Source organism: Grampus griseus (assembly GCF_964374135.1).
Source record: "Grampus griseus genome assembly, chromosome: X".
Taxonomy (NCBI): Eukaryota; Metazoa; Chordata; class Mammalia; order Artiodactyla; family Delphinidae; genus Grampus; species Grampus griseus.
In genome coordinates this window covers 36,416,253-36,443,622 of record NC_138999.1, presented here as the reverse complement: position 1 = coordinate 36,443,622, position 27,370 = coordinate 36,416,253, and the positions used below count along the sequence as shown (strand labels likewise).

The following is a 27,370-nucleotide window of genomic DNA, read 5'->3' as shown; positions in this document are numbered from 1 at the left end:
TGGAAGCAACCTAAGTGTCCATCAACAGATGAATGGATAAAGAAGATGTGGCACATATATACAATGGAATATTACTCAGCCATAAAAAGAAATGAAATTGAGTTACTTGTAGTGAGGTGGATGGACCTAGAGACTGTCATACAGAGTGAAGTAAGTCAGAGAAAAACAAATACTGTATGCTAACACATATATATGGAATCAGAAAAAAAAAAGGTTCTGAAGAACCTAGGGGCAGGACAGAAATAAAGACGCAAACGTAGAGAATGGACTTGAGGACACCGGGAGGGGGAAGGGTAAGCTGGGATGAAGTGAGAGAGTGGCATGGACATATATACACTATCGAATGTAAAATAGATAGCTAGTGGGAAGCAGCCACATAGCGCAGGGAGATCAGCTCAGTGCTTTGTGACCACCTAGAGGGGTGGGTTGGGGAGGGTGGGAGGGAGACGCAAGAGGGAGGGGATATGGGGATATATGTATACGTATAGCTGATTCACTTTGTTATACAGCAGAAACTAACACACCATTGTAAAGCAATTATACTCCAATAAAGATCTTAAAAAAATAAATAAAATAAAATACCCTTTTCCAAAGGGTGGGTGACTATGGGGGGGGGGAAGTTGTGGTACCTCCCTGCCATGGAATACTACCCAAGAATACAAAGGATTAAACTATTGATACATGCAACAACCTGGATGAATCTCCAGAGAATTAATGCTGAGTCAAAAAAGCCAGTCCCCAAAGGTTACATACTGTATCGTTTCATTTATATAGCATCCTTGAAATGACAAATTTATAGAAATGGAGAACAGGTTAGTAGTTGCCAGGGGTTAGGAGGGGGAAGGGCAGGGGGGAAATTATTGCAGTTATAAAAGGGCAACATGAAGGATCCTTGTGGTGATGGAAATACTCTGTAGCTTGACTATATCAATGTCAATATCCTGGTTATGATATATGACAGTTTTACAAGATGTTACCATTGGGGGGAAGTGGGTGAGGGGTACATGAGCTCTTTCTGTACTATTTCTTACAACTGCATGTTAACTACAATTATCTCAAAATAAAAGTCAAATTTTTAAAAAATTAGCTACAGTAATTTCCATGTGGATAACCACTTGATGTGGTTAACCACTTAACCACTTAATGTGGTTAAGCCCCAGATTTTTAACATAATTAAATACTGCAAAAAGCAGTTGCTTATATAGCAGCTTTTTTTTTCCATTGTAGAAACCTTGGAACATATGGACAAAAACAGAATGAAGTATAAATAGGAAAATAAACATAACTACTATTACCTTTTTGGTATTTTTCATTCTGTTGGGGTTTTTTTCTGAATTTGTAAATATATTTTTTCACTTATAATTGGGGATATATAGTTTATGAGGTTTTGCAGTCTGCTTTCTTGAATTTTCCATCATGCAGATTTCTCTGTCTTTAAAATTCTTCAAAAACAATTTTCATGTGGCTATATATTCCCTTATATGGATGTTCTATAATTTATGTAATCATTCCCTAATTATTAGATATTTGTCCATTTTATATGATCGATATCCTTACACATAAAGCTTTTTCTACATTTCCTATTTTTTCCTTAATGTAGGTTTTTGTAAATGGAATTACTGAATCAAAGTGCATGAGCATTTTTAAGGCTCTTTGATTTAAATTACCAGATTGCTTTCTGGAAAAGTGGTACTAATTTACATGGTCACCAATAAGTGCATGTGAATGGATGAGGTCCAAGACCAAAAGTAGCTAGAAACAGCATAGAGTTCCAGAACAGAAAGATTCAAGATTTTTATCTTTATGTAAAGCAAAGTTTCTCTACTTCAGCACCACTGACATTTTGGGCTACATAATTCATTCTTGTTGGGGAGCCATCTTGGGCATTGGAGGATGTTTAATAGCATCCCAGGCCTCTACCCACTAGATGACAGTAGCACAACCTATCTCCTCACTCCAACCACCACCACAGTTGTGACAACCAAAAGTGTCTCCAGACATTGCCAAATGTCCCCCTGAGGGGCAATATTGCTTCTGGTTGAAAACTATGAATCTAAGAGTTACATGTGCAGTGAGGCACTTATCGTTAGAATGTCTCTGACACTGTGTACACTAACGTTCTGAAGCGTAGCCTCTCAGGGTGCTTTTCTTTCTCTGAAGTGTGTATGTGCATGTTGTCTGCAAAGTAAAATTGGCTAATCACTTCTTTAAGGCTAAGTGACTTTGTTACTGCTCGGTGTGTATTTCTCCCTGCTGCTACCTCCCTGGATTCCTGGTTATTAGAGGAAATTTAAAGAAAGTGACCACACTGCCCTGCAAAAATGATTTCCCCTAGTACCTAATATGGTATTTGAAAGTGTCAGTCAGTATACCTACCCTTTGTCTTTGTCCTTTGAATAAAAAGGGCCCCAATAGACTAAGAACAACTTGGTTCCCTTGACTTTGTATGTAAAGGAAGGAGAAAGAGTGGAGTGGGATTTTTGCTAACTTAAGTTTGAGCCTTAAAAATCATAAGAAGCCTATTTTACACAGCAGGAGCTCCTAGTTGAAGGTTTGTCCCTCAGATCTACAGCCGACCTTACCTTACATTCTTGCTGGAATGCACCTGTGTGAAATGGCCACCTATGTTACTTCTGTAATATTTCAAAACATCATGGGGTCATTGGAACCCACACTCTGTTTCTGATGTATTGATATAACGTTCTGCACCCAGATCTTCTAGTAGCTCAGTTATAGTTGATGAATTTCCTTAATTCAAGTAAGACAAGATTCAATTTACTTTGAAAAATGAGGAACACACGAACACGTCGTTAAGAACATAAACTCACTGCAAATATTCTATCCTTAAGTGATATGAAATGCATTTAAGTCTGTTTTTCAGTAAAGACCTGAACCTTTGAAGTTCTGTCTGTTAGCCCGCAGTTCTGAGGTGTGACATTTAGCTTATGAAGGTTAGTTTGACATTGACTTTCTCTACTGGCTGTTTCTGTTTGTTTCCCTTAGGAGCAGTCTCACAGGTGCTGGACAGCCTGGAAGAAATTCATGCACTTACAGACTGCAGTGAAAAGGACTTAGATTTCCTACACAGTGTTTTCCAGGATCAGCATCTTCACACACTACTAGATGTAAGTTTTTCTTTTTATTAATTTTTTTGGGTAAATTGAACATTTACCATACCGTTTTACTTTACATGAATATCCAAATGTCCATCATAACAGTCCTTTTTCAGTTGCCTTCAGTCTGTGAGAAATGTGGGAAGTCATCCATCATAGATTCATAACTGAAATATAGTATCTTATATATGGTACAAATGCAGTATAGCCTAACAAGTCACAGTGGAAAAAGTTATATATTTTATATATGTGTTTCTATTAGAAGAATCCATTGATCTTAGCTGTGATTACCTTTTATTGCTTTTAAACATTGTTTTCAAACATTGCACCTCAAACATGAATATAGGAGAGAGAAAAGTAAGATATTGTGCAATGGACTGTATTCACATACACATTTCATACTTAACGTTGCTGGTTTTCATAAACTCAGTGTCTTCTCCTTAAAACGTAAGAATATATTCCATCATTAAATATGACAGGCTCCACTGACAGGTAAAAGGAAAAGTCAGAAGCTGACAGTTCACATCTGCCTTCATTTCAGTCACATTTTAAGTAAAATACCTTTCTTATAGAACTTGGTTAACTTCAGCAGTGAAAACTTTCTTAGTGTACATATTAGTCTACTAGTACATATAAGTCTTTTTACAAGAAAAATCTTCCCTTAATAAGAGAATTATTTTGCTTTGGGATGTCTAGAACTTTTTGGTGCTCACTCTGATTAATCAACCATGTGACATGGATTAAACTAAAGCAAAATTTCCCAGAATGTGTTCTACAGAGCATTGCTCTGGGAGATAGTGGTGGGTCTTGCCATTCGAGAGGGGGGAGTAGATCTTAAATTTATTGGTTAAATTATTTATTGACTGTATAAGTTTGGAAAATGCTGCATTCTTTATTCCCTTTATACGGATTCACAATGGGTGTTAGTATATAGCAGCTCTAAGATGTCCTACAGCAAAGAAACCTTATTAACTCTAATAGCATTTCTCAAACTAATTTGGGCAGAGAACTTTTATTCACAATCCTGTCGAATTGGTAAGGACCAGTTTGGGAAAAGCTAAGCTAAGAGTGTCATAGTATGTTTCAACTTCACACTAAGTGCAGTCATAGGTATCTCACAGTTGCTTCTATCCGTAGATTTGGTCAAATCAAATTAATTATTATTTTTTGATTAGTTAGGCTTTTTAAATAGTATATGTATTAATTCAGGACTAACTGCTACAGCATGCAATCCTAAAATTTGAGTGGCTTACCGGAATAGAAGTTTATTTCTTGCTCACATCACAGTCCAATGCAGGTAGATGAGGAGGGGAGGAGCAGGAAGAGTCTCTTCCACAGAGGCATTCAGGGATCCAGGCTTCTTCCACTTTGTGATTCTGCCATCTCTCAAGGTTTTGGAATCTTCCACTGCATCCTTTGCATCCAGCCAGCAGATGAGAGAAAATGGAGAATTTTGCAGGGTCAAGGTTGGAAGTGGCCTGTATCACAGTTGTCCATATTCCATTGACAAGTACTAGTTACATGCTTACCTAGATGCAAGAGAACTGGGAAATAGTTTTTAAATGTACTAAATGAAATAAGCCAGATAGAGAAAGACAAATACTGCATGGTATCAATTATGTGTGTAATCTTAAAAAAAAGTCAAACTCATAGAAACAAAGTGGAATGATGGTTGCCCAGGCTGGGAGGTGGGGGAAATGGGGAGAAGTTGGTATTTATCTTATTTATAAGATAAATAAGGTCAGAGGATCTAATGTATAGCGTGGTGACTATAGTTAACACTGCATTTTATAATTGAAATTTGCTAAGAGAATAGAACTTAAGTATTCTCATCAAAAAAAAGATAAATACGTGAAGTGATGGATGTGTTAATTAACTTGATTGTGAGAATCCTTTCACAATGTATACATTTATCAAATCATCATGTTGTACACTTTAAATATATTACAATTGTACTTGTCAATTATACTTCAGTAAAGATAAAAAACGTGCTCAGGAAGATAAGGAAATGGGTTTTCTCTTTAGTGTAATTTATCCTAAGTAATTTGAGGACATTTCAGATTAAGTTTATTTCAAGTAACTTGTTACTTTCCTTGGACACGAAAAAGCCCTTGAAATTCGTTCTGGTTTGTGGATAGCTCCTAACATTCCATTTTCTCCTCCTTCGTTGTCATCATTGTTATTGTTAATGTGCTATTTGAATTAGAGTTTGACCTCTTTTCATTGGCTATTTAAATATCTATTCTTCTTTATCATTGTTTCATATGATGCAGAAAGGTTTTTTTTGTTTTTGTTTGGTTTTTTGGCCGTGCCACAACGCGGCATGCGGGAGTTCCCCAACCAGGGTTCGAACCCGCGCCCTCTGCAGTGGAAGTGCGGCGTCTTAACCACTGGACTACCAGGGAAGTCCCAGATGTAGAAAGTTTTGACAATTGTGAATTTTCTGCAGAAGTCACAGCCTTTACTAGAACTAGTAAGTGGGATATTTGAAAGAAGCTGCAGCAGAGCATGGAGATTTGGTTTATTTCATGCAGTCAGTGGTTGTCACTGCTAAGATTTACTGGCCTTTAGATCAAGGACTTTTTGTCATTTAAAGGCTAAGAGTAGCCCAAATTAGTTTTCAAAGTTGGGTTTTTCTTACTTAATGTAACAAGGTATCTGAGCATACCAAGCTTGAGACTACAGGGGAAATGCAAGAACATTGCTAGTTTCTACAGGGAGGGGCAGATATTCAGACACAGACTGGACTTTGGAACTGAGCCAGGCTGCCAGACCCCACTGAAAATAATTATTTTGAATAACTGCTGCATTCTTGGGTAGACATTGTTACAACTTCAGAAGAGATTCATAGATTTTAGTGAGGAAAAACATGTTTAAAGTTCCTTTGGATTTTTATTAATTATATTTATATTCCTTTGTAATTTTTATTAATTACACTTAAAGAAGTGTCTGTAGTATCAGTATGTGCCCTGTCAATGCATCTCGATTTGAAAAGGAGTTGGTGGGCTGAAAATGAGTTGTGCCCAATAAAAAGACACCGTGTCTACAGAATTTTGCAGACAAGCACTACATGTGAAGCCCAGAACTCTCCTGAAATGACTGACTATGAGGCCGACCCTGGGCAGTGTTGGGATGCATTTGGTTCTGAAGATCCAAACTGAGCCATCCTTCAATGAAAGCTTAATTGTCATGAATGAAATAATGCCCTCATGATCTACAGCCCTTAAATATGTCTCATTAAGCTCTTGTTTCAGAGTTAACAGGCTACATTTCAATAATGTGATCAGTGAAGTGTTCAAATGGCTGCCATGTAGAGAAATCTAACTATTAAAAAATGTTTCAATACTTCAGTACTTATGGTATGCATAAAAAAAAGGATCATGGTATGACCAACACTTGAGGAGAAACTTTTCAAACTTTGGCCATTCATTCTTCTTTCTTCTAGTGTTCCACATCCCATGCTTGGATTTGGATTGTATTGTTTTGCAGAATCATTGTTATCCTTTTCAAGAATTCCAAGTAGTGACACCTAGTGGCCTAGTTTTGTGGACCATGGCTTGACTGTTACTTAATCCCACTGAGCCATTTCATGAAATATCTTTATTATATTTAAATAATTCCTATTAATTCAATAACACTAAAAATCGTTAAGTTTGCAGCCGTCATTTTTCAGCTGACAAAAAGAAACAAGATTAAGTTCCTGAGGAAGATAAAAGATTATGTAGTGGGCTTCCCTGGTGGCGCAGTGGTTGAGGGTCTGCCTGCCGGTGCGGGGGGCACGGGTTCGTGCCCCGGTCTGGGAGGATCCCACATGCCGCGGAGCAGCTGGGCCCGTGAGCCATGGCCACTGAGCCTGCGCGTCCGGAGCCTGTGCTCTGCAGCGGGAGAGGCCACGGCAGTGAGGGGCCCGCGTACCGCAAAAAAAAAAAAAAAAAAAGATTATGTAGTACTTTATTTTTTCTAGTCATGCCTTTAAAATAGTAAGAAGCTCAAAATTCAAAGAAACGTTATTAGAATTGGTTTGGAGGAAACAAAACATCTGTCATATTTAAAGAATTTACATTAAAACAAAAGAAATACTGTGGTTCCACTGAGGGAGGAAATGCTTTCTGATTTGAATTCTAGTAAAACGCATCTAGTATAATCTGTAGTTAGAAATAGTTCTAGAACGTCTAAATATTTGCTATTCAACCAGTTCTACCTGGCACACATATGCTGCTTCTCATTTTGTGGGGAGAAATAAAGAGGCTTGAGGAAGAAGTGTGCTTGGTCCAGCTTGTTCCAATATGTCTACTTTCAAAAATTAAAAGCAGTGGTACGGTGATGGTCTGTGTCTGAAATATATAGATCAATTTTAATAAAATACAATTTGGAGTGTGTTTACTGAAGCTGCCACAAACGGGTTGGCTTAAGATAAGAAATTATTCTCTTACAGTTCTGGAGGCTAGAAGTCTTAAATCAGGTGTCAGCAGAGCCATGCTCCCTCCAAGTCTCCAGGGAAGAATCCTTCCTTGCCTCTTCCAGCTCTGGCAGTTGCCTGCAGTCCTTGGTGTTCTTTGGCTTCATTACTCCAGTTTCTGACTCCATCTGCACATGGCATTCTCCTCTGTATGTGTGTGATTCTATTCAGTATGTCTTCACATGGCCTTCTTATAAGGACATTAGTCATTGGATTTAGGACCCGCTCTAATCCAGTATGACCTCATCTTAATTAATTACATCTGCAAAGACCTGATTTCCAAATAAGGTCACATTCTGAGATTCCGGATCAACATGAATTTTGAGGGGACAATATTCAGCCCAGTACAGCATGGAAAACTAATTTTGCCCAGAATTGATTTTTCAAGTATTAGTGCAGATTACAAAAATCAAATCTAAAATAATGAAATGTTACTCTGTCGTTCATTAATTAGGCTTTCTTGGGAATTGGTGTTAAAGTGTAATTATGTCTTTTACTAATATTTTGAATTAGTTTTGGAACTTCCGTGTGATAACGTTGGATGGTGAGATGATAGAGGTGTTTTTGATGGGCTGAAAAATCAAGAGTTTTTTTCCAGATAAAAAGTATTTTGCAAATGTTATTTGGTGGTGATTCTCAGTCTTATTAAGTTTTTGTAGAAATTTTCCTATTACAGAATTAATGTTTATTTTGTAAGTCAACAATGTTACAAAACATTGTTAAATTACACGTGTTTCTCTCTGCCAAACTTTGACAGCTAAGTTTTAAACATTCACCCACCACCTGTCATACCTCTGAGCAGCTGTTAGCATTTGTTACAGACTGCTGTTTCCATGGTAGATGTGATGCCCCACTTAATTAAGATCATTTTTCTGAGAAGTCCTAAAAAATAATCGGTGATTAGATTAATAAAGCAAAAACTAACTGCAGTAGCAACTTAATTTAGCAGTTTTATATTAATTTATAAGCAATTTTATAATAGAATATTTTAAAATATTCCATTAGAAATAATTGATGTCCTTAATCCTCAATATTTTATATTATTGACATCTTTATTATGACTTTTCTGCTTTTTAGGGTGAATTAGAGAGTTTTTCTATCTGACCTGGAGTTAACACTGGAAAACTACAACTCTTGATTTACTATTTTGCTTTTTTTAAGATGATATTAAATTAGTAGTCATATTTGGGAATAGCTTATTTTTAGAACTCAGAAGCTTCCTAAAAGGGAAAAAAATGAAACTTCTGCAATAATTTGATGTTTTTGAGCAATTTGGGGTCTGAGAAGTAAGCTGATACAGTGTTAAGTTTGGATGTTTAAATAGGTTACCAGTCAGGAAATGCCAAAGCTAAGTTATCCATGAATTTGTAGTCTGGTCGATTTGCACTTATATGTCTGGAATAATAAGGCCTATTTGAGGACCTTCAGAGGCTGAGCTACTCGTACCTTCTCAGGGTCCCATGTAGTCTTTTTTTTTGTGAAGCTGGAAAAGATAGGAGTATTTTAATAGCCTTTTCCATTAATAGTGGGTATTCTTTTTTGTCACTACACCAAACCTTGTAGCATGGTAGTTTCTTAAAGGTTATTTCCATTGTGGATTCTGAAACCATATCAATAAGCCTTTTGTACTCTGGTACATTAACATCCAGTATCTTGAATGGTGTATAACATTGTATTTATGTTTTCCAAATATTTGACAATGAGCATATATTACTTTTATGGGGGATGGTGCTGATTACATTTTTAAATTTATATACAGTACAGTTCACTCTCTGGTGTAGAGTTCTATGAGTGTTTACAAATGCATAAGAGTCATGTTACTGTTACCCCAATCAAGATACAAAACACATCTATCACAAACACCCTCTTTCCACAGTTCCCTTGTGCTGCTTCTTTCAGTTGCACTTTTTAAAACAATATTTATTTATTTGTTTATGGCTGCATTGGGTCTTCATTGCTGTGTGCAGGCTTCCTCTAGTTACGGTGAGCAGGGGCTACTCTTTCTTGCAGTGCGCGGGATTCTCACTGCGGTGGCTTCTCTTGCCGTGGAGCAAAGGCTCTAGGCACGCAGGCTCAGTAGTTGTGGAGTGCAGGCTTAGTTGCTCCACGACATGTGGAATCTTCTCAGACCAGGGCTTGAACCCGTGTCCCCTGCATTGGCAGGCGGATTCTTAACCACTGGGCCACCAGGGAAGTCCTCAGTTGCACTTTTAAAATAAATTCATTCAAAAGGCTAACCTCACATCATATGCTGACTCCTACCAGTTTTGCTTATGAAGTGTCATGTGTTCCATCCATGGCATTATCTTCCATCTGGGACCCACCCCTCACCTCCTTATGGAATATGCTGCCATTCTCAGAGATGTGCAGAATGAAACTTTGTAATATATGTGTTTCATTGCTTAGCTAGGAGTGGGTAGGTACTTGATCTGTGAATATAAAATTAAATTCTAAGAACAACTCCCCCACAAACAACTCTGAAGAAAAATTCTAACATATCCGTTGGTACTTCATCAGAAGAGAAATTTTAGATCTGAGGATTTGAGAAAGAAAATTAAGTCGTATCTTCAACTCAGTTACTTTTTATTTTGACATCTTTATTGGAGTATAATTGCTTTACAATGGTGTGTTCGTTTCTGCTTTATAACAAAGTGAATCAGTTATACATATACATATGTTCCCATATCTCTTCTCTCTTGCATCTCGCTCCCTCCCACCCTCCCTATCCCACCCCTCTAGGTGGTCACAAAGCACCGAGCTGATCTCCCTGTGCTATGCGGCTGCTTCCCACTAGCTATCTGTTTTACGTTTGATAGTGTGTATATGTCCATGCCACTCTCTCACTTTGTCACAGCTTACCCTTCCCCCTCCCCATATCCTCAAGTCCATTCTCTAGTAGGTCTGTGTCTTTATTCCCATCTTGCCCCTAGGTTCTTCATGACCATTTTTTCCCCTTAGATTCCATATATATGTGTTAGCATACGGTATTTGTTTTTCTTTTTCTGACTTACTTCACTCTGTATGACAGACTCTAGGTCCATCCACCTCACTACAAATAACTCAATTTTGTTTCTTTTTATGGCTGAGTAATATTCCATTGTATATATGTGCCACATCTTCTTTATCCATTCATCTGTCGATGGACACCTAGGTTGCTTCCATGTCCTGGCTATTGTAAATAGACCTGCAATGAACATTTTGCTAAATGACTCTTTTTGAATTATGGTTTTCTCAGGGTATATGCCCAGTAGTGGGATTTCTGGGTCGTATGGTAGCTCTATTTTTAGTTTTTTAAGGAACCTCCATACTGTTCTCCATAGTGGCTGTATCAATTTACATTACCACCAACAGTGCAAGCGGGTTCCCTTTTCTCCACACTCTCTCCAGCATTTATTGTTTGTAGATTTTTTTATCATGGCCATTCTGACCTGTGTGAGATGATATCTCATTGTAGTTTTGATTTGCATTTCTCTAATGATTAATGTTGAGCCTCCTTTCATGTGCCTCTTGGCCATCTGTATGTCTTCTTTGGTGAGATGTCTATTTAGGTCTTCTGCCCATTTTGGGATTGGGTTGTTTGTTTTTTTGATGTTGAGCTGCATGAGCTGCCTGTAAATTTTGGAGATTAATCCTTTGTCAGTTGCTTCATTTGCAAATATTTTCTCCCATTCTGAGGGTTGTCTTTTGGTCTTGTTTCCTTTGCTGTGCAAAAGCTTTGAAGTTTCATTAGGTCCCATTTGTTTATTTTTGTTTTTATTTCCATTTCTCTAGGAGGTGGGTCAAAAAGGATCTTGCTGTGATTTATGTCATAGAGTGTTCTGCCTATGTTTTCCTCCAAGAGTTTGATAGTGTTTGGCCTTACGTTTAGGTCTTTAATCCATTTTGAGCTTATTTTTGTGTATGGTGTTAGGGAGTGTTCTAATTTCATTCTTTTACATGTAGATGTCCAGTTTTCCCAGCACCACTTATTGAAGAGGCTGTCTTTTCTCCACTGTATATTCTTGCCTCCTTTATCAAAGATAAGGTGACCATAGGTGCGTGGGTTTATCTCTGGGCTTTCTATCCTGTTCCATTGACCTATATTTCTATTTTTGTGCCAGTACCATACTGTCTTGATTACTGTAGCCTTGTAGTATAGTCTGAGGTCAGGGAGCCTGGTTCCTCCAGCTCCATTTTTCATTCTCAAGATTGTTTTGGCTATTCGGGGTGTTTTGTGTTTCCATAGAAATTGTGAAATTTTTTGTTCTAGTTCTGTGAAAAATGCCAGTGGTAGTTTGATAGGGATTGCATTGAATCTGTAGATTGCTTTGGGTAGTAGAGTCATTTTCACAATGTTGATTCTTCCAATCCAAGAACATGGCATATCTCTCCATCTTTTTTTTTTTTTTTTTTTTTTTTTGCGGTACGCGAGCCTCTCACTGTTGTGGCCTCTCCCATTGCAGAGCACAGGCTCCGAACGTGCAGGTTCAGCGGCCATGGCTCATGGGCCCAGCCGCTCTGCAGCATGTGGGATCTTCCCGGACCGGGGCACGAACCCGTGTCCCCTGCATCGGCAGGCGGACTCTCAACCACTGCGCCACCAGGGAAGCCCTTTCCATCTATTTTTATCATCTTTAATTTCTTTCATCAGTGTCTTATAATTTTCTCCATACAGGTCTTTTGTCTCCTTAGATAGGTTTATTCCTAGATATTTTATTCTTTTTGTTGCAATGGTAAATGAGAGTGTTTTCTTAATTTCACTTTCAGATGTTTCATCATTAGTGTATAGGAATGCAAGAGATTTCCGTACATTAATTTTGTATCCTGCTACTTTACCGAATTCATTGATTAGCTCTAGTAGTTTTCTGGTAGCATCTTTAGGATTCTCTATGTATAGGATCATGTCATCTGCAAACAGTGACAGCTTTACTTCTTTTCCGGTTTGGATTCCTTTTATTTCTTTTTCTTCTCTGATTGCTGTGGCTAAAACTTCCACAACTATGTTGAATAAGAGTGGTGAGAGTGGGCAACCTTGTCTTGTTCCTGATCTTAGTGGAAATGGTTTCAGTTTTTCACCATTGAGGATGATGTTGGCTGTGGGTTTGTCATATATGGCCTTTATTATATTGAGGAAAGTTCCCTCTATGCCTACTTTCTGGAGGGTTTTTATCATAAATGGGTGTTGAATTTTGTCGTAAGCTTTCTCTGCATCTATTGACCATGTAGTCTTAAAGAGTGAACTTCAGCAAATATGAAAACATCTGGGTAGTAGGGCAGTGGTGGTCGCCCTTGTGCTACCTGCCTCCTGGGGCTGGAGATTGAAGTACCCTGAAGCTTGCTGTGGATATGGGGGTCTCTCATTCCACTGTTTCTAACTGGATGGGCAAAAACTCCCATGTCTGTTTCCATCAGAGTATCGAAATATTAGTGTCAATAGGAAAGTATCACATGAAACAAAATTCCTGAAATAAAGAGAGCTAGAAATATTATATGTCCTAAATATCTTCAAAGTAGTTTTTCTTCATTCTTAATGTAATTATCAATAAACTTAAAGGAAAAAAATAAGCTACTAAGAATATGGTCATTTGTTACACAGCAATAGAAAAGTAATATAACTAGAAACAAAGCAAGGATTGTCCACTATTACCACTTCTATTCAACATTGTTATGGAGGTTCTGGCCAGTGCAGTAAAGCAAGAAAAAGAAATTCAAGGCATGCAGATTGGAAAAGAAGAAGTAAAACCATATTCTCACAGAGATATAGTCTTGCATGTAAAAAATCCTAAGGACACTACAAAAAAATCTACTAGAACTAATAGGCAAGTTTAGCAAGATTGCAGGATACCAGATCAACATACAAAAATTAACTGTACTTTTATATATAAGCAATGAATAATGTGAAAATAAAATTTTTAAAATATTCACAATACCATTGAAACAGGATAAAATACTTAGTTAATTAAACAAAAGAAGTATAGGACTCATACATTGAAAACTACAACTGTTGCTGAAAGAAAGTAAGGAAGATCTAAATAAATGGAGAGAGATAAAATGTTGGATTGGAGGATTCAGTATTGTTAAGATGGAAGTTTTCTTCATATTGAGCTATAGATTCAATGCAGTCCTTATCAGCATCCCAGCAGAATTTTTTTAGTAGAAGTTGACAGTCTGATCCTACAATTTATATGGAAATGCCATAAACAATTTTGTAAAAAGAACAAAACGAGAGAACTGACTTCAAAGCTTGTTATAAAGCTACATTAATGAAAATAGTATGGTATTGGTGTAAGGATAGACATAAGGATCATAGCATTCAGAAATAAACCCTCATTCATGGCCAGCTGATTTTCAACAAAGGTGCCAGGGCAATTCAATGGGGAGGGGATAGTGCTTTTTTTAAACGTGGTGCAGGAACAATTGGTTATCCATATGCAAAGAAATAAACTTAGACCCTTACTTCACACCATTACACAAAGATTTCCACAAGATGGAAATTGTAAGCTTAAAACTATAAAATTTTTAGAAGAAAATATAAGGAGTAAATCTTCATTACCTTGGGTTAAGCAAAGCGTTCTAAGATACAACACAAGAGAACGCTTGAGGATGAAGAAAATATTCTAAAACTGGATTGAGGAGATGGTTGTACAGCTGTTATGAATTTACTGAAAGTCATCAAATTGTACACTTACAATGTGCAGACTGTACAGTTTATAAATGATACTCAGTAAAGCTTTTAAAAGTTAAAAAATGAGGGCTTCCCTGGTGGCACAGTGGTTGAGAGTCTGCCTGCCGATGCAGGGGACATGGGTTCGTGCCCCGGTCCGGGAAGATCCCACATGCCGCGGAGCAGCTAGGCCCATGAGCCATGGCCGCTGAGCCTGCGCGTCCGGAGCCTGTGCTCCGCAATGGGAGAGGCCACAACAGTGAGAGGCCCGCGTATCGGGGGAAAAAAAAAAAAAAGTTAAAAAATGAGAAGTAATGTATTTTTATTTTAAAAAATTTATTTTACCCTTTTTGCATTATTTTAAGGTAAAGCACTGTTGGAAGTTCCTTCCATGTGCTATGGGTTATAGTATACTGTGGATCATCCCAAAATATCATTTGTATGACACTATGACAGCAGTTTCCAGTGTCTCCTGGCATTGTCCCCGTGTCCTAACACCAATCTGGCAAAGCCAAGCTGCCTACTCTCTGCAGTGCCCAAAGCCCACTGAAGGGATCATCCCAGTAGATTTCACAGCATCATTACACTGATTTCCCCATCTCAACATTTAGCTTTATTGCTAAGAATTTACCTTTAAAATATAGCATTTTAAAGTTCATTGACTTTAAAATGCTAAATTTGTTTTTCTCTCCCAAGAACTGTTTTATTAACCAATGTGTGGTTGTGACTTGTGAAAGAAGTCCAAATTGTCTTTTTTTTTTTTAAAAAACATTATGAATTACATAATTGTACGTATTTTTCAGTAAGGGAGGGGGCATCTTCGCAAAGCAACATGTTTTAGTTTATTCTTTTAGTTCATTTCTTCTGTATTCAAATGCATAGTCACTTCCCCAAATTCACACCTTCGTGGCAGATTTTATGTGACATAATTTCCACTTTTTTGGTCTCTTTACTGTGGTAAAATATACATAACATAAAATATACCACTTTAAGCATTTTTAAGTGTACCATTTGGTGGAATTAAGTACATTCACGTTGTTGTGCTACCATCACCACTATCCATCTCCAGAACTTTTTTCAGCTTCCCCAACTGAAACTGCACCCACTAAACAGCAACTCACCATTTCCTCCTCTCCTTAGCCCCTGGCAGCCACCATTCTACTTTCTGTCTCAAGGAATTTGACAACTGTAGGTTCCTCGTATAAGTGGGATCATACCTTATTTGTTCTTTTGTGACTAGCTTATTTCACCTAACGTAATGTCCTCAGAGGTTCATCCATGTTGTAGTATGTATCAGGATTTCCTTCCTTTTAAAGACTGAAAAATAATCCATCTTATTTATGTACCACATTTTGTTTATCCATTCATCCAATATCAGTGTTTTATGGTAGACAGTTATATACTAGGAAAAGCCAAATTCTCCAAATAAAACTATCCAGTAGTAGGGAATTCAGCCTTAGTTTCATCCCCAGGCAGTTGCTCTATCTGGTCTCCTATGATATACATCTTTGTGAAAGGAATGTGTGATTTTCACTGAAACTATTATTAACTACAGCAGTCCCTCTCATTCCCTTATTTGTTCAGGTGAATTACTTCTTAAAACAGTGATTGGAGTTTCCTCTAAAATACCAAGCATCAGCTTGTTCCCAGTACCAGTGTTTCCCACTGAGTGCCCTTCTCTTTTTATAGCACCATAGTCAACTTTACCAGAAGGCAGAGGAATGTTCGAAAAGCCTTCCAAGTGCAGCAAGCTCTGATTCTTCTTCATGCTATTCTCAAGGAAAGGGGGGGTTCCCCCCAGAAAGGAATGTGATATGCTCAGTTGAAGAATGTTCGATGGGGTTGGCTTGCAGCATTCACATCCAAGAACATAGTTGCTTTCTTCTCTTTGTGGTCCTTCAAACATTATTTCATAAAACCACTTCTGCCAAACTGTCTTTTGTTCTCTTTTAACTTTCCACAACAGAAATTCATTTTTGCTACTTGTACAGATGCTTGTAGCTTTGCTACAGCTACTTGTACAAATGCTTGCTGTTTGTTTATACAAAATAATTCATACCCTAAGTCAAAACTTATTGAATTGCCTCAGTAACTGCATATCATATGACACACCTAATGTAAATGTTTTCTTTTAAAGTGGCAAATTAATAATAGGATATTCATTTACTGTAAATATTATTTAACTATTAATGTAGATGCTTCAGAAGATCACCTTAGGAAATGAGGTTTTAACACTTTTTAAAATTTTTAGTGGTTTTTTTTAAATGGAAAAGAAATTTATATCACAATGAAATTTCTCACACTTGGGAAAACTCTTAGATCTAGTATTCAAATGTGCCCTATTTCATAAGATTTAATTTAAAGCAAAATAAAGCCTGCCTGTATCATCTAACTGGTTGTTTTTCCTCATGCTTTCTTTTGCTTGCTCAAGAATAGGCATTATGATTTGTTTCTTACAAGGCTTCATTTTAGAGTTATTTGCCAACTGAAAAAGGCCTAGAGAACAGTCAAGCCAGGTCATCTGAGGCCAGTGTTTAAGTTTCTCAGAAAGAGCTGCCAACTGACCAGAAATCCAGCACAGTGGCCTATGTTGTTAGGCCACCGACAGTCTTCTTAGATTGAACTGGGAGGTCAAGCAGGTCTTAATTTCTTGGATTCAAAAATAAATCCCTGTAAGAGCTATGTTCTAATGGGATTGAAACAAAAGCAGCTCTGTACACAGAGAAGTAAAACCTAAACCAAACAAGGGCCTCCTTAGGGTTACTTTTGCTGTCAAGATCCAACATATTTTGCAACCCTTTCAGGAAATCTTAAAATGGCCCAGATATACTGATTTTTAATTTCCTATTTGCCGTCAGAAGAAAACTTTCGTAATGGATTTAGGTAGAGTAGTATATTACTAGGCCAGCTGAGCCCCTTCTTAAGACTTGAAAGGATATATAGCCCATCATGATTTTCTAAAACTTGATCTAAGCTAGCATTTCACTGCTATACTCTTAGGTTAACGCTTTCCTGGGACGTCTAACCGAACGGCTTCCAGAAACATTCTTATTGGCCACTAAGTACAGTATACAGTCCATCGGATATCCATTTCTAACTCGCGTTACCCAGTATGAACTGGGCCATAGTATTGGTAGCAGCCCTGAACCTTTCTCTAGGAAAAATCTAAATTCCAAGTTGAGACTCCTGCTACTTTATTATCATCACTAGATTTGTGAATTTGATATACTTCTTTTTTAGGTGAGAAACAAATTTAGTGTAAAATTTATAAAATTTAGCTATTTCCATGTTTTCTGAACTTTTAGAGGGAAAGTTAGCACATAGTACAAATTGTAAAGGATAATGTACAAATAATGAAAGTACACTCTTCAAATGAATGGAGTACATTATCTCCATTCAGATGGAGAGTCATCTGCGTGACTAATGTTTGAGTGCTTTCTTCAATTATTTTAATTGAATTGATTTTTAGAAATTTTACAGAATATAAATTTTTAGGCAAAACAATTTTTAGCGCTGATAGAATAGGCATTTTTTATCCTGTAAGAGAATGATGCCCTAGGTGATTTAATTTCTTTTTCTAAATCATAATATCCCAGTGGTGCATAATAGTTCTTAGATTTGTAAGATTGGACAGGTTATATAAGTTCTTCTCAAAGTTTAATTATAGTTCCTTAAATATTTAAAAATGCCATTTTAAATTTTGTAGTGTGTTTTTTTCACACTTAATGTTTCCCATCACACAGTCTTTAAACCACTGTTAAATATACTGCTCTTTTCCAAGTTTGGAGTATGTCATTTTTTTTAATTGAAGTATAGTTGCCATATAATATTATATGTTATAGGTATACAATTAGTGATTCACAATTCTTAAAGGTTATACTCCATAGTTATTATAAAGTACTGCCTATATTCCCTGTGTTGTACAATATGTCCTTATAGCTTATTTGTACCTCTTAATCATCTTCCCCTATATTGCCCCTCTCCCCCTTCCCTCTCCCCACTGGTAATCACCAGTTTCTCCTCTATCTCTGTGTGTCTATTTCTTTTTTGTTATATTCACTAGTTTGTTTTACTTTTTATTTTATTTTTATTTATTTATTTATTTATTTATTTATGTTTGGCTGCGTCGGGTCTTTGTTGCTGCCTGCGGGCTTTCTCTAGTTGCGGCGAGTGGGGTCTACTTTTCATTGCGGTGCGTGGACTTCTCACTGCTGTGGCTTCTCTCGTTGCGGAGCACGGGCTCTAGAGCGCAGGCTCAGTAGTTGTGGCACACGGGCTTAGTTGCTCCGCATCATGTGGGATCTTCCCAGACCAGGGCTTGAACCCGTGTCCCCTGCATTTGCAGGTGGATTCATAACCACTGCGCCACCTGGGAAGCCCCTGTTTTATTTTTTAGATTCCACCTATAAGTGATATCATACAGTATTTGTCTTTCTCTGACTTATTTCACTTAGCATAATGCCCTCCATTTCCATCCATGTTGCTGCTATGAATATTGGGGTGCATGTAGCTTTTCCAATGAGTGTTTTTGTTTCTTTTAGATATATACCCAGGAATGGAATTGTTGGGTCATGTCATATGGTAGTTGTTATTTTTAGTTTTTTGAGAAACCTCCATACTGTTTTCCACAGTGGCTGCACCAATTTACATCCCCACCAACGGTATATGAGGGTTCCCTTTTCTCCACATCCTCGCCAACACTTGTTATTTCTTATCTTTTTGATGACAGCCATTCTGACAGGTGTGAGGTGATACCTCATTGTGGTTCTTATTTGCATTTCCCTGATGATTAGTGATTCTGAGTATCTTTTCGTGTGCCGTTGGTCGTCTACATTCCCTCTTTGGAAAAATGAAATGTCTATTCAGTTCTTCTGCCCATTTTTTAATTGAGTTGTGTTTTTGTTTGTTTGTTTGCTTGCTTTTGCTGTTGAATTGTGTGAGCTATTTATAAATGTTGGATATTAGCCCCTTATCAGTCATATCATTTGCAAATATTTTATCCCATTCAGTAGGTTGTCTTTTCATTTTGTGACTATGTCATGTTTAATGACACTAAAGATTGTTGAAAGGGCATTTCTATATTTTTACCCTAAAGACAGTAAGTTTATATATAAGCTTGAGCAGGAAAGATAGATTTTTAGATCTCAAAAGATTTTCTCTGATCTGTGGCTTCAGAAAACTGGCTCCAGTGCAGTAGTTGAATATCAGTTCCTTATATTTTAGTATTAAATCACCTTTCCCTAACATTTTTCCAGATTTCAAATGTATTTTTTAAAATACTGTTGGACATCAATAGCTGATCTGCTGGGTTCACTGAAAAGATGTGATACTGGAACTTTGTTCCTAATCACCCAGCTTCTTCACAGCAACTGTAAGGAAATTCTTAATACGATAGTCTATGTTTCCAGAGCAAGTCATTTCAATTCCCATTATTGTTGTGCAATATAAACTTGTGAACACTGTTATTATCTTTTACTAGGATCACAGACACATTTCATTACATACTTTGCAGCTAAATTTTTATGTAATGGGCACCTAACATTACAAATGTCACAAAACTCCCAGAATCCATCAACTTATTTTAGATAGAGTTTAAACAGTCTCTCTAGCAGTAAATATATATATATTTTTTTTTTTTTTGCGGTACGCGGGCCTCTCACCGTTGTGGTCTCTCCCATTGCGGAGCACAGGCTCCGGACGCGCAGGCCCAGCGGCCATGGCTCACGGGCCCAGCCGCCCCGCGGCACGTGGGATCTTCCTGGACCGGGGCACGAACCCGCGTCCCCTGCATCGGCAGGCGGACTCTGCGCCACCAATGGAAGCCCGCAGCTAAATATTTGACTCTTGAAAACTTTAATTCTTTTCCAGCAGGGAGCTTCTTTGGTATCTTTGATTTAGGTGGTAAGATGATGGTTGTTAATATACTTCTGTGTTCCCAGCAACTGTACAAACCCATTCATTATTTGGCTCATGTCTGTAGCCTAGTTGCAAAAGTTATAATCTTTCTCAACTAAGTACATTCTGGTCCTTAGATTTGGTTTTCTCTGTGCTAGGAAGTTAGTGGGACACATAACCCAGTGATAGTAATTTTATAGGTTCTCCACCAACTACTCCGTTTTAAATGTTGATATTGCTAAGTGCTGCATATAAACTATGAGCAAAACAAAGATTTCTATTTGAGGATAAAAATCAGAAGAAAGTGAGGTACGATGGAGTATGGTAAAAAAAAAAAAAGAAACTTGATTTAGTGTTTTGAATGTAAATAAAAAATGACATTAACTTGTTAACTTATGTTTAAAAGTACAATCTCAGGAGAGTTCAGTTTAATATTACCACCAACTTTATTCTGCTTTATTTAAAACAACCCATCCCAAATATAGAATGTGGCCTTTTAACAGAACTGTGCTTTTCTACTCCTTAAGACAGAAAGATTAAGCATGTCCATGTAGCCGTGTGGAGTCATATCTGACCCAGCGCCAGAGACTGGCAGTGAGCAGGCCTGTCTGTGAGTGAGACAGCGTGAAAGAGTCTGTTCCCCTTGCAGCTGTTCACATTTCCTTGTTTTGCCTTGGGCTCTGTGTGTGTGTGTGTGTGTGTGTGTGTGTGTGTGTTTTAATAAAAAGTGCTGAACTTGGGTAACTATAATTTCATTAGAAAGAGAAAACAAACAGTAATACAGTCATTCTTGTTTTCTCTCCAGGAATGATTTATTAACAGTCTTCCCTCCCTCTACCTCACCCTCTACACCTCAGCTTTACAAATACACTTGAAATCTTCAGATGGCAGGAAAGCAAACAACAAGCGGAAATATATTTTGTCATTTCAGTTCACCTTGAATTTGAGCTTCTAGAGCAAGTGTTGGCAACTACAGCTGTCAGGTCAAATCCAGCCAGCTACTTGCTTTTGTAAATAAAGTTTTATTGGAACCCAGCCATGCCCATTCATTTATGGACTATTAATGGCTGCCTTCACATACATAGCAAGGTTGAGTGGCTGTGACAGAGTCCATATGGCCCACAAAGCCTGAAATGTTTATCATCTAGCCAGGCAAGGATTAGGATTCTAACATTCTTTAATAGGGCAAGGCTTGTAGTTGATTGCCTAATGTCTTTCAAATCACATTTAAGGACTTCCCTGGTGGCACAGTGGTTTAGAATCTGCCTGCCAATGCAGGGGACACGGGTTCGAGCCCTGGTCCGGGAAGATCCCACATGCCACGGAGCAACTAAGCCCACGTGCCACAACTACTGAGCCTGCACTCTAGAGCCCACGAGCCACAATCACTGAGCCCACGAGCCACAGCTACTGCAGCCCGCGTGCCTAGAGCCCATGTGCCTAGAGCCCATGCTCCGCAACCAGAGAAGCCACTGCAGTGAGAAGCCCGCACACCGCAACGGAGTAGCCCCTGCTCGCCACAACTAGAGAAAAGCCCATGCACAGCAATGGAGGCCCAACGCAGCCAAAAATAAATAAATTCATTTATTTTTTTTTTAAATCACATTTAGTTAGTTTTTTTCCCTACAGCCTATAAATGGCATTTTCTACAGTTCTTTTCCCGAATATTTGCTGAAGGTGTATCCCTGGCATGAGACCATGTTACTGAATTCTAATACAAGCCAAGGTACTCTGGTATGAGAGAAAGGACAGCACGTATCAGGAAGCCAGTCTAGTCCCTCCTACTCTGGCTGCAGGACCCCGAGTGCATCCCTTCATGTCACTGGTCATCAGCTCTCTCCTTCTTAAAGTGGAGGAATTGAATCATGTTGATATCTAAGATCTCTTTTACCTTGAAAATTTTTTGAAGTCAGACTTGAAACATAGGGGAAAAAAGAATTAAATGTGGTCAAACTGTATTTATTAATTTTGAGGGAAAGTTTTTAACTGTGCAAGCAGGACAGAAGATACTGTGAAACCTGGTTCCTAAAGAAACAAGGTAAAATAAGTATTCCTACTCTGTTTATTTTTATATTACTCTGATTTTTAAAAAATATATCTATTTACAGTTCCTGTGCACCATTTAAATACTCATTTTTTTTTAAGAAACATTTATTAAACATCTACTATGTACTCAGCCTCATGCTACGTGCCGTTACTGAATGTCAAAGGACTCAAGAGTCTGATCATGGAAAAGAGAAAGAACCACTTAAACAGCATGTTCTGTACTCGTGTCCCTCAGGCAGCCAGTGCCCAGTGCTGTTAATGCCCGGGGTGTGGCAGGTATCCAGATGTTGTCTCTGTCCTGGGTTGCTCCTGCATCATCATGTACTCTGCAGCTGGCCTCAGCAGCACTCTCAGCTCCTGCCTTCAGCTGTGACCCCACGGCCACTCCTGGGTCCCCTTGCTCTGTGCAGACAACCCTCTTGGTCAGGGTTCCGCCAAGATGGCTCCAGCCAGGTTACATTCTGAGGCAGCTCCTTGACTCATGGGAAACACACAGTCTTGCCATAAAATACACTCCAAGTGTGGGCTGCCCTGCTGTTGGCCTCCCACCCTGCCATCAACCAGGAAAGAGGCTCTTTTCACTTGAGACCCCAAATGCCACATGTCAAGCCACTCCGAAGACTCTCACACAGCGCTCTTCTGGGTGCACCAAGATGGACCTTGTAAATTGCTGCAACTCAGCAAGCATCCCTGCAGAGCATGAGACAGTGAGCTCTCCTTGCTGGCACCTCTGCTTTGTGTACATGGGTCTTTTGGAGCATCTACCATCCTTCACTTTGCATGAGGGAAGAAGCAACTCCCTTTCCTTTTCTCCCCAACAGGAAGGAGAAGGGAAAATCAAATGCTTCCTTGCCTCAGTCCTTTAGCTTCTACAGATTCCAAGCATCTGTCACTATAGGCAGAATGGGGTGCTAGGGTGAGCATGGAAGGACCATTTTAGCTACCTTTCAGCAAGCCCTGGAAGGATGGTCTGGCAGCTTCCTAGCAGACCACTTACTTCCTATTGGCCTTAGCTCTGGGCTTTAGCTGAAAGTCCAAGACAGCAGGCCAAGTCCCAAAGTCACATCATTCTAATAATTCTTTGTATATGATAGAAGGGGGACGGGCAATAAACGGTGGTAAAGGAGGAGAAACTGCAGCCTTCCTTTGTTCTCAAAACTCAACCACCTCTCACTTGCCTCCAGACCTTGGGAAAACTCCACCTGAATTTGAACTTTGAGTCCTGAATAGCATCTCCTAGGCAGCATAGAATATGAAGATGACCCATAAGAATGAGAAGTTGAAAAGCTGCATACTCCTGACGACTGTTTTAAAACAATTAAACGTTACATTGCATTCAAAATTTCCTCTGTTGATGACTTTTTATTTACATACTTTGCCATATCTCTCAAACAGTTTGTATTTGTTATGGGTATCCCTAAAATATTTTGAATCCCTAAGGCAAAGATAGAGTCACAGAAATAGGGGGCAGGGGAATGAAGGTTGGCATGTCATGCATACACATCCAGATAGTCCCCAACTTGGGACTGCTCACTGAGATATTTCCTAGTTGATATTGCTGGGGACCAAAGTACTCTCAGGTCCTCAGGGGGATCAAGCTGGCATATGTTCCTGGGCCTTTGGTTATACATGTCTTTGGAACTTGTGACTTCTTTGAGCATAGCAACTATCATCTTTTTCCTCTCCATAACCCCAGTGAATAGAACCCACTGCCTAGTACATGGTAGGACCTCAGTAAATATTAGATGGATATATGGGTCAACAAGGGGTCACTTCTTCCCACTGATGGTGAAAGTAAGCCCCTTCCCTGTCCCTTCCTGCCTCAGTTCTTAATTACTCTTTTGGTTAATGAGCAGGCAGTTGAAATTCACCATCTATTCTTAACCACATGGACACCATCCACTCCATCCAATGCCTGCCTTGACTGCTCCAATCCTGCACTTTCCTAGGAGTTGGAGGGGCAGAGCCCAGTGTCCCCACCTCAAGTAGAAGGTCCCTTCATTTAATTCCTTCCTACTGTATCTGCCTTTCATATTAAGCATCTCACCTCCCCCTCATCCCACCACTAGTTCCACTGAACTTTGGGTGAATGTGTGATTAGTTGGATCGGGCAAAACCAAAGGAGCAGAGGGAAATTTGGTCTGAGCACTTTCCTTGGATCAGGGCCTTATCTGCATGCCACCTGTGAAGTTGTTGTAAAGCTAGAACGTTAGTTCTCACTTTGCTACTCCCTGCCTTAGTTTCCTCATCTGTAAAGTGGGAGTAGTAGGGATATCAACATTACAAGGTTGTCTGAGGTTAAATGAGGGAATATATATTAAGAACTCTGACTAGTAACTAGCATCCACTAAGTGCTCAATAAAAGTAACAATTATCATTGTTGTTAGTATTTGTACTACTACAACTATTCTCAAAAGTTGGTACTGGGCATAAGATTTACAAATATCTAAGGAGTTTATTAAAGCACAGATTTCTGGATCCCCATTTCAAATTCTGATTCAGTAGATCTGCAGTGGGGCCCAGAAATCTGTACATTTAAGTAACTACTCCAGCTGATTCTGCTACAAGTCCTCAAGAAACCACACTGATATAAGACCTAGGGAACCGTACTTGGCATCATAAGACCAAGCCAAAAATAAAAGGTCTCTAGTAATAGAGTGAGAGCAATTCTGGGAGCTTGGAATTTTTGTTGCTTTGTGAGTTAAAACTAATGTGCATTTATTAAATGTTTAAATAGAAGCTAATCCTAATCATGGTTGAAAATTTTGAAAGTAGCATTAGTAATAGTCCTTGTTCAAGAAAAAGGCAAAACTTTTTGTGGTGAAATTAGGCATTATAAAGACATTATAAATGATAGTGCCGTCAACTTGTAAAGCCTCAAATTAAATTTGCTTTCTTTTTCCCAAACAGCATTTCAGAGTTTTAAAAATCTTTTTAATTATCCATGTAGGTTTTTTATTTTGTTTGATTATTAATATTATGACATGTCAGGTGATGGCTATATCTATTTTTTAAGTGTTAGGTATTTTAATTGTGTTTTTTTAACTTATGATTCCTTACTTTTGGGGGGTTGGGTTTTTCCCCCTCCTACTTTTTATTGCATGTGTACAGTATTTCATTTATCTCTATAGACTAGTCTGGGAACCTACACTGCATATACCATTATTTCTATGGAAAAATATATTCGGTGGTTCCAAATGTCAAAATTTACAATCTTTAGAGATGGAAGTCATTCAGAGGATGGAGACTGCCCATGTGTATTCTACAGGGATTCGAGCAAACTTTTATAAACAAGCCACATATCACTAGTTCCCTAAGTGTTAATATAATATTTTAAATAGAGCGAATTTTACTAGCCTACTTATACTATTTATTTAACCTCTAATTTAGTAGTACTTTCTTAATGCCGCCATTTTAAAATGGTCACTGCTCTATCTTCACATTGCTATCATTAGGCTTTATTTATTTATTTGTCTGCCTATTAATCACTAGGAATTTTTATGTATGGTGTGGCCCAAACATTTACAAGTCGTAAAGCTTTATTCTGCATCAGTATAAACAAGTGTAACTGTAATCTGAAGGATATTATGGTATGTGACCTCTCCACTAGCACTGCTGTGCATAGTAGGGAAGGAAAAAAGAACAGAACCAAAACCAACCCCCAAAACCCCCCACCTATTTTAGAGAAGTTAGGAAATAGAAGTGGCTGGCTAGCCAAGACCATTTTAAACTTTTCACTTTTCAAAGCAGACTGCTGAATGAGATGTTTTGTCTGAAGTAGAAATTAATACTTTAATTGCACTTCTACACTACAGAGATTTTTCTCTAAAGAATTTTCTTCAGAAAGTTAAATTTTGGATCATTTAGATTTGCGGAGTTTTTAAAGTATAGACTCTTTTCAGCTTCTCATACTCTGTGAATTTACAAATTAAAAAGGAAAAAGGTTTATGTCCTTGATTTCTTGCTGAAGGATGCCAGCACTGATACTATTAATGAACAGCCCTAGTAAAACAAGTATAAATCTTTCGTGAGAGCATTCCTTCCTAGAAGGAATTGGGTTTACCCTCTCCCAAGATTTAGATTGCTGTGAAAATTCCTTCAGATGTGTCTTGGCCAGAAAGCATTCTTTCATTTTACTCTGTATTCATCTTATTAAATGTTGCTTCTATCAGAGGGAAAAAATTCTGTGATTACTGAAATATTGATGATTTTTAAAAAGATACGCATAGCACTCATCCCAACAAGTTTCATTTGAATGAATAAGACATTAACAAGAAGATCCCACTAAAATCATCAGCCTGCCTCTTTAAGGGGAAAATATTGTTTAGTGAAATAATAAATATGAAGCTCTGAATTTATCAAAGAATTATGAATGTTGATTGGATTTTCTCCTTTGCTTTTAGCTATATGACAAAATTAACACAAAATCTTCACCGCAAATCAGGAATCCTCCGAGTGATGCAGTACAGAGAGCCAAAGAGGTAAGCGATATATATTTTGTCAATGTATTTGGGTGTCATATTTGGTATGAAAACGTTTCTGCTGCACAGTAAGAGGCAGCTTCCCTGAAGTCACAGTTAGACCATTATACTCAGATTTAGTATTTCTAAGTTTATCACTGAGCATTTACATACAGAAAAGAAAAAAAAATCTCGGCAGCAACATTGCCTAGATTTCTAGTTCTGGTATGTAAACTTGAACAATTTTACTTCTCTTTTTTAAAAAAAAGAAAAAGTTATTTTACCACTCTTGGTGGAAATCGACATGCTATGAAAGTTTGAGTTGCTTTTTTAAGGTGGTAATTTTTGAAAGTTAATTGAATGTTTATAACAACTAAGTTCAGAGAGAAGTCATCTTTATAAATTACTGGTTAGTGTACATCTTTCACAAAATTTTAACTTTTTTATTATAGAAACATCACACTGCAGAAAGTTTGGAAAGTAAAAAGTCATCTATAATCCCATCACCCTAACACAGTAATTTTCATTTTTGCATATCCTTTTCTAATCACTATCCATTTACATATAAATTTTTATGTGTTACAATCAAAATATATCTTTCTTTTAACCTAACCTAATATAATAAGCATTTTTCCATGTTTCTGCTAGGTCTTCGTAAATAAGTTCTCATGATGGCATAATTTTTCTCTGCTGTTACTAAATTATAATGAATTATAAATGCCTCCACTGTTAGATACCTAGTGGGTTTTTTTTT

The 27,370-nt window shown here is 37.9% G+C and overlaps 1 protein-coding gene across 6 annotated transcripts in view; it reads left to right on the top strand.

Annotated features, from left to right (window-relative positions):
* The window catches only part of CASK (calcium/calmodulin dependent serine protein kinase), a 385,576-nt gene that overhangs the window by 290,753 nt on the left and 67,453 nt on the right, over positions 1–27,370 (top strand). For all 6 annotated transcript variants that reach the window (XM_082681940.1, XM_082681938.1, XM_082681939.1 and 3 more), the window contains 2 exons: positions 3,004–3,125; positions 26,560–26,637. In XM_082681940.1, the coding sequence (XP_082538066.1) occupies positions 3,004–3,125; positions 26,560–26,637 (200 nt within the window). The remainder of the gene's footprint in view (positions 1–3,003; positions 3,126–26,559; positions 26,638–27,370) is intronic.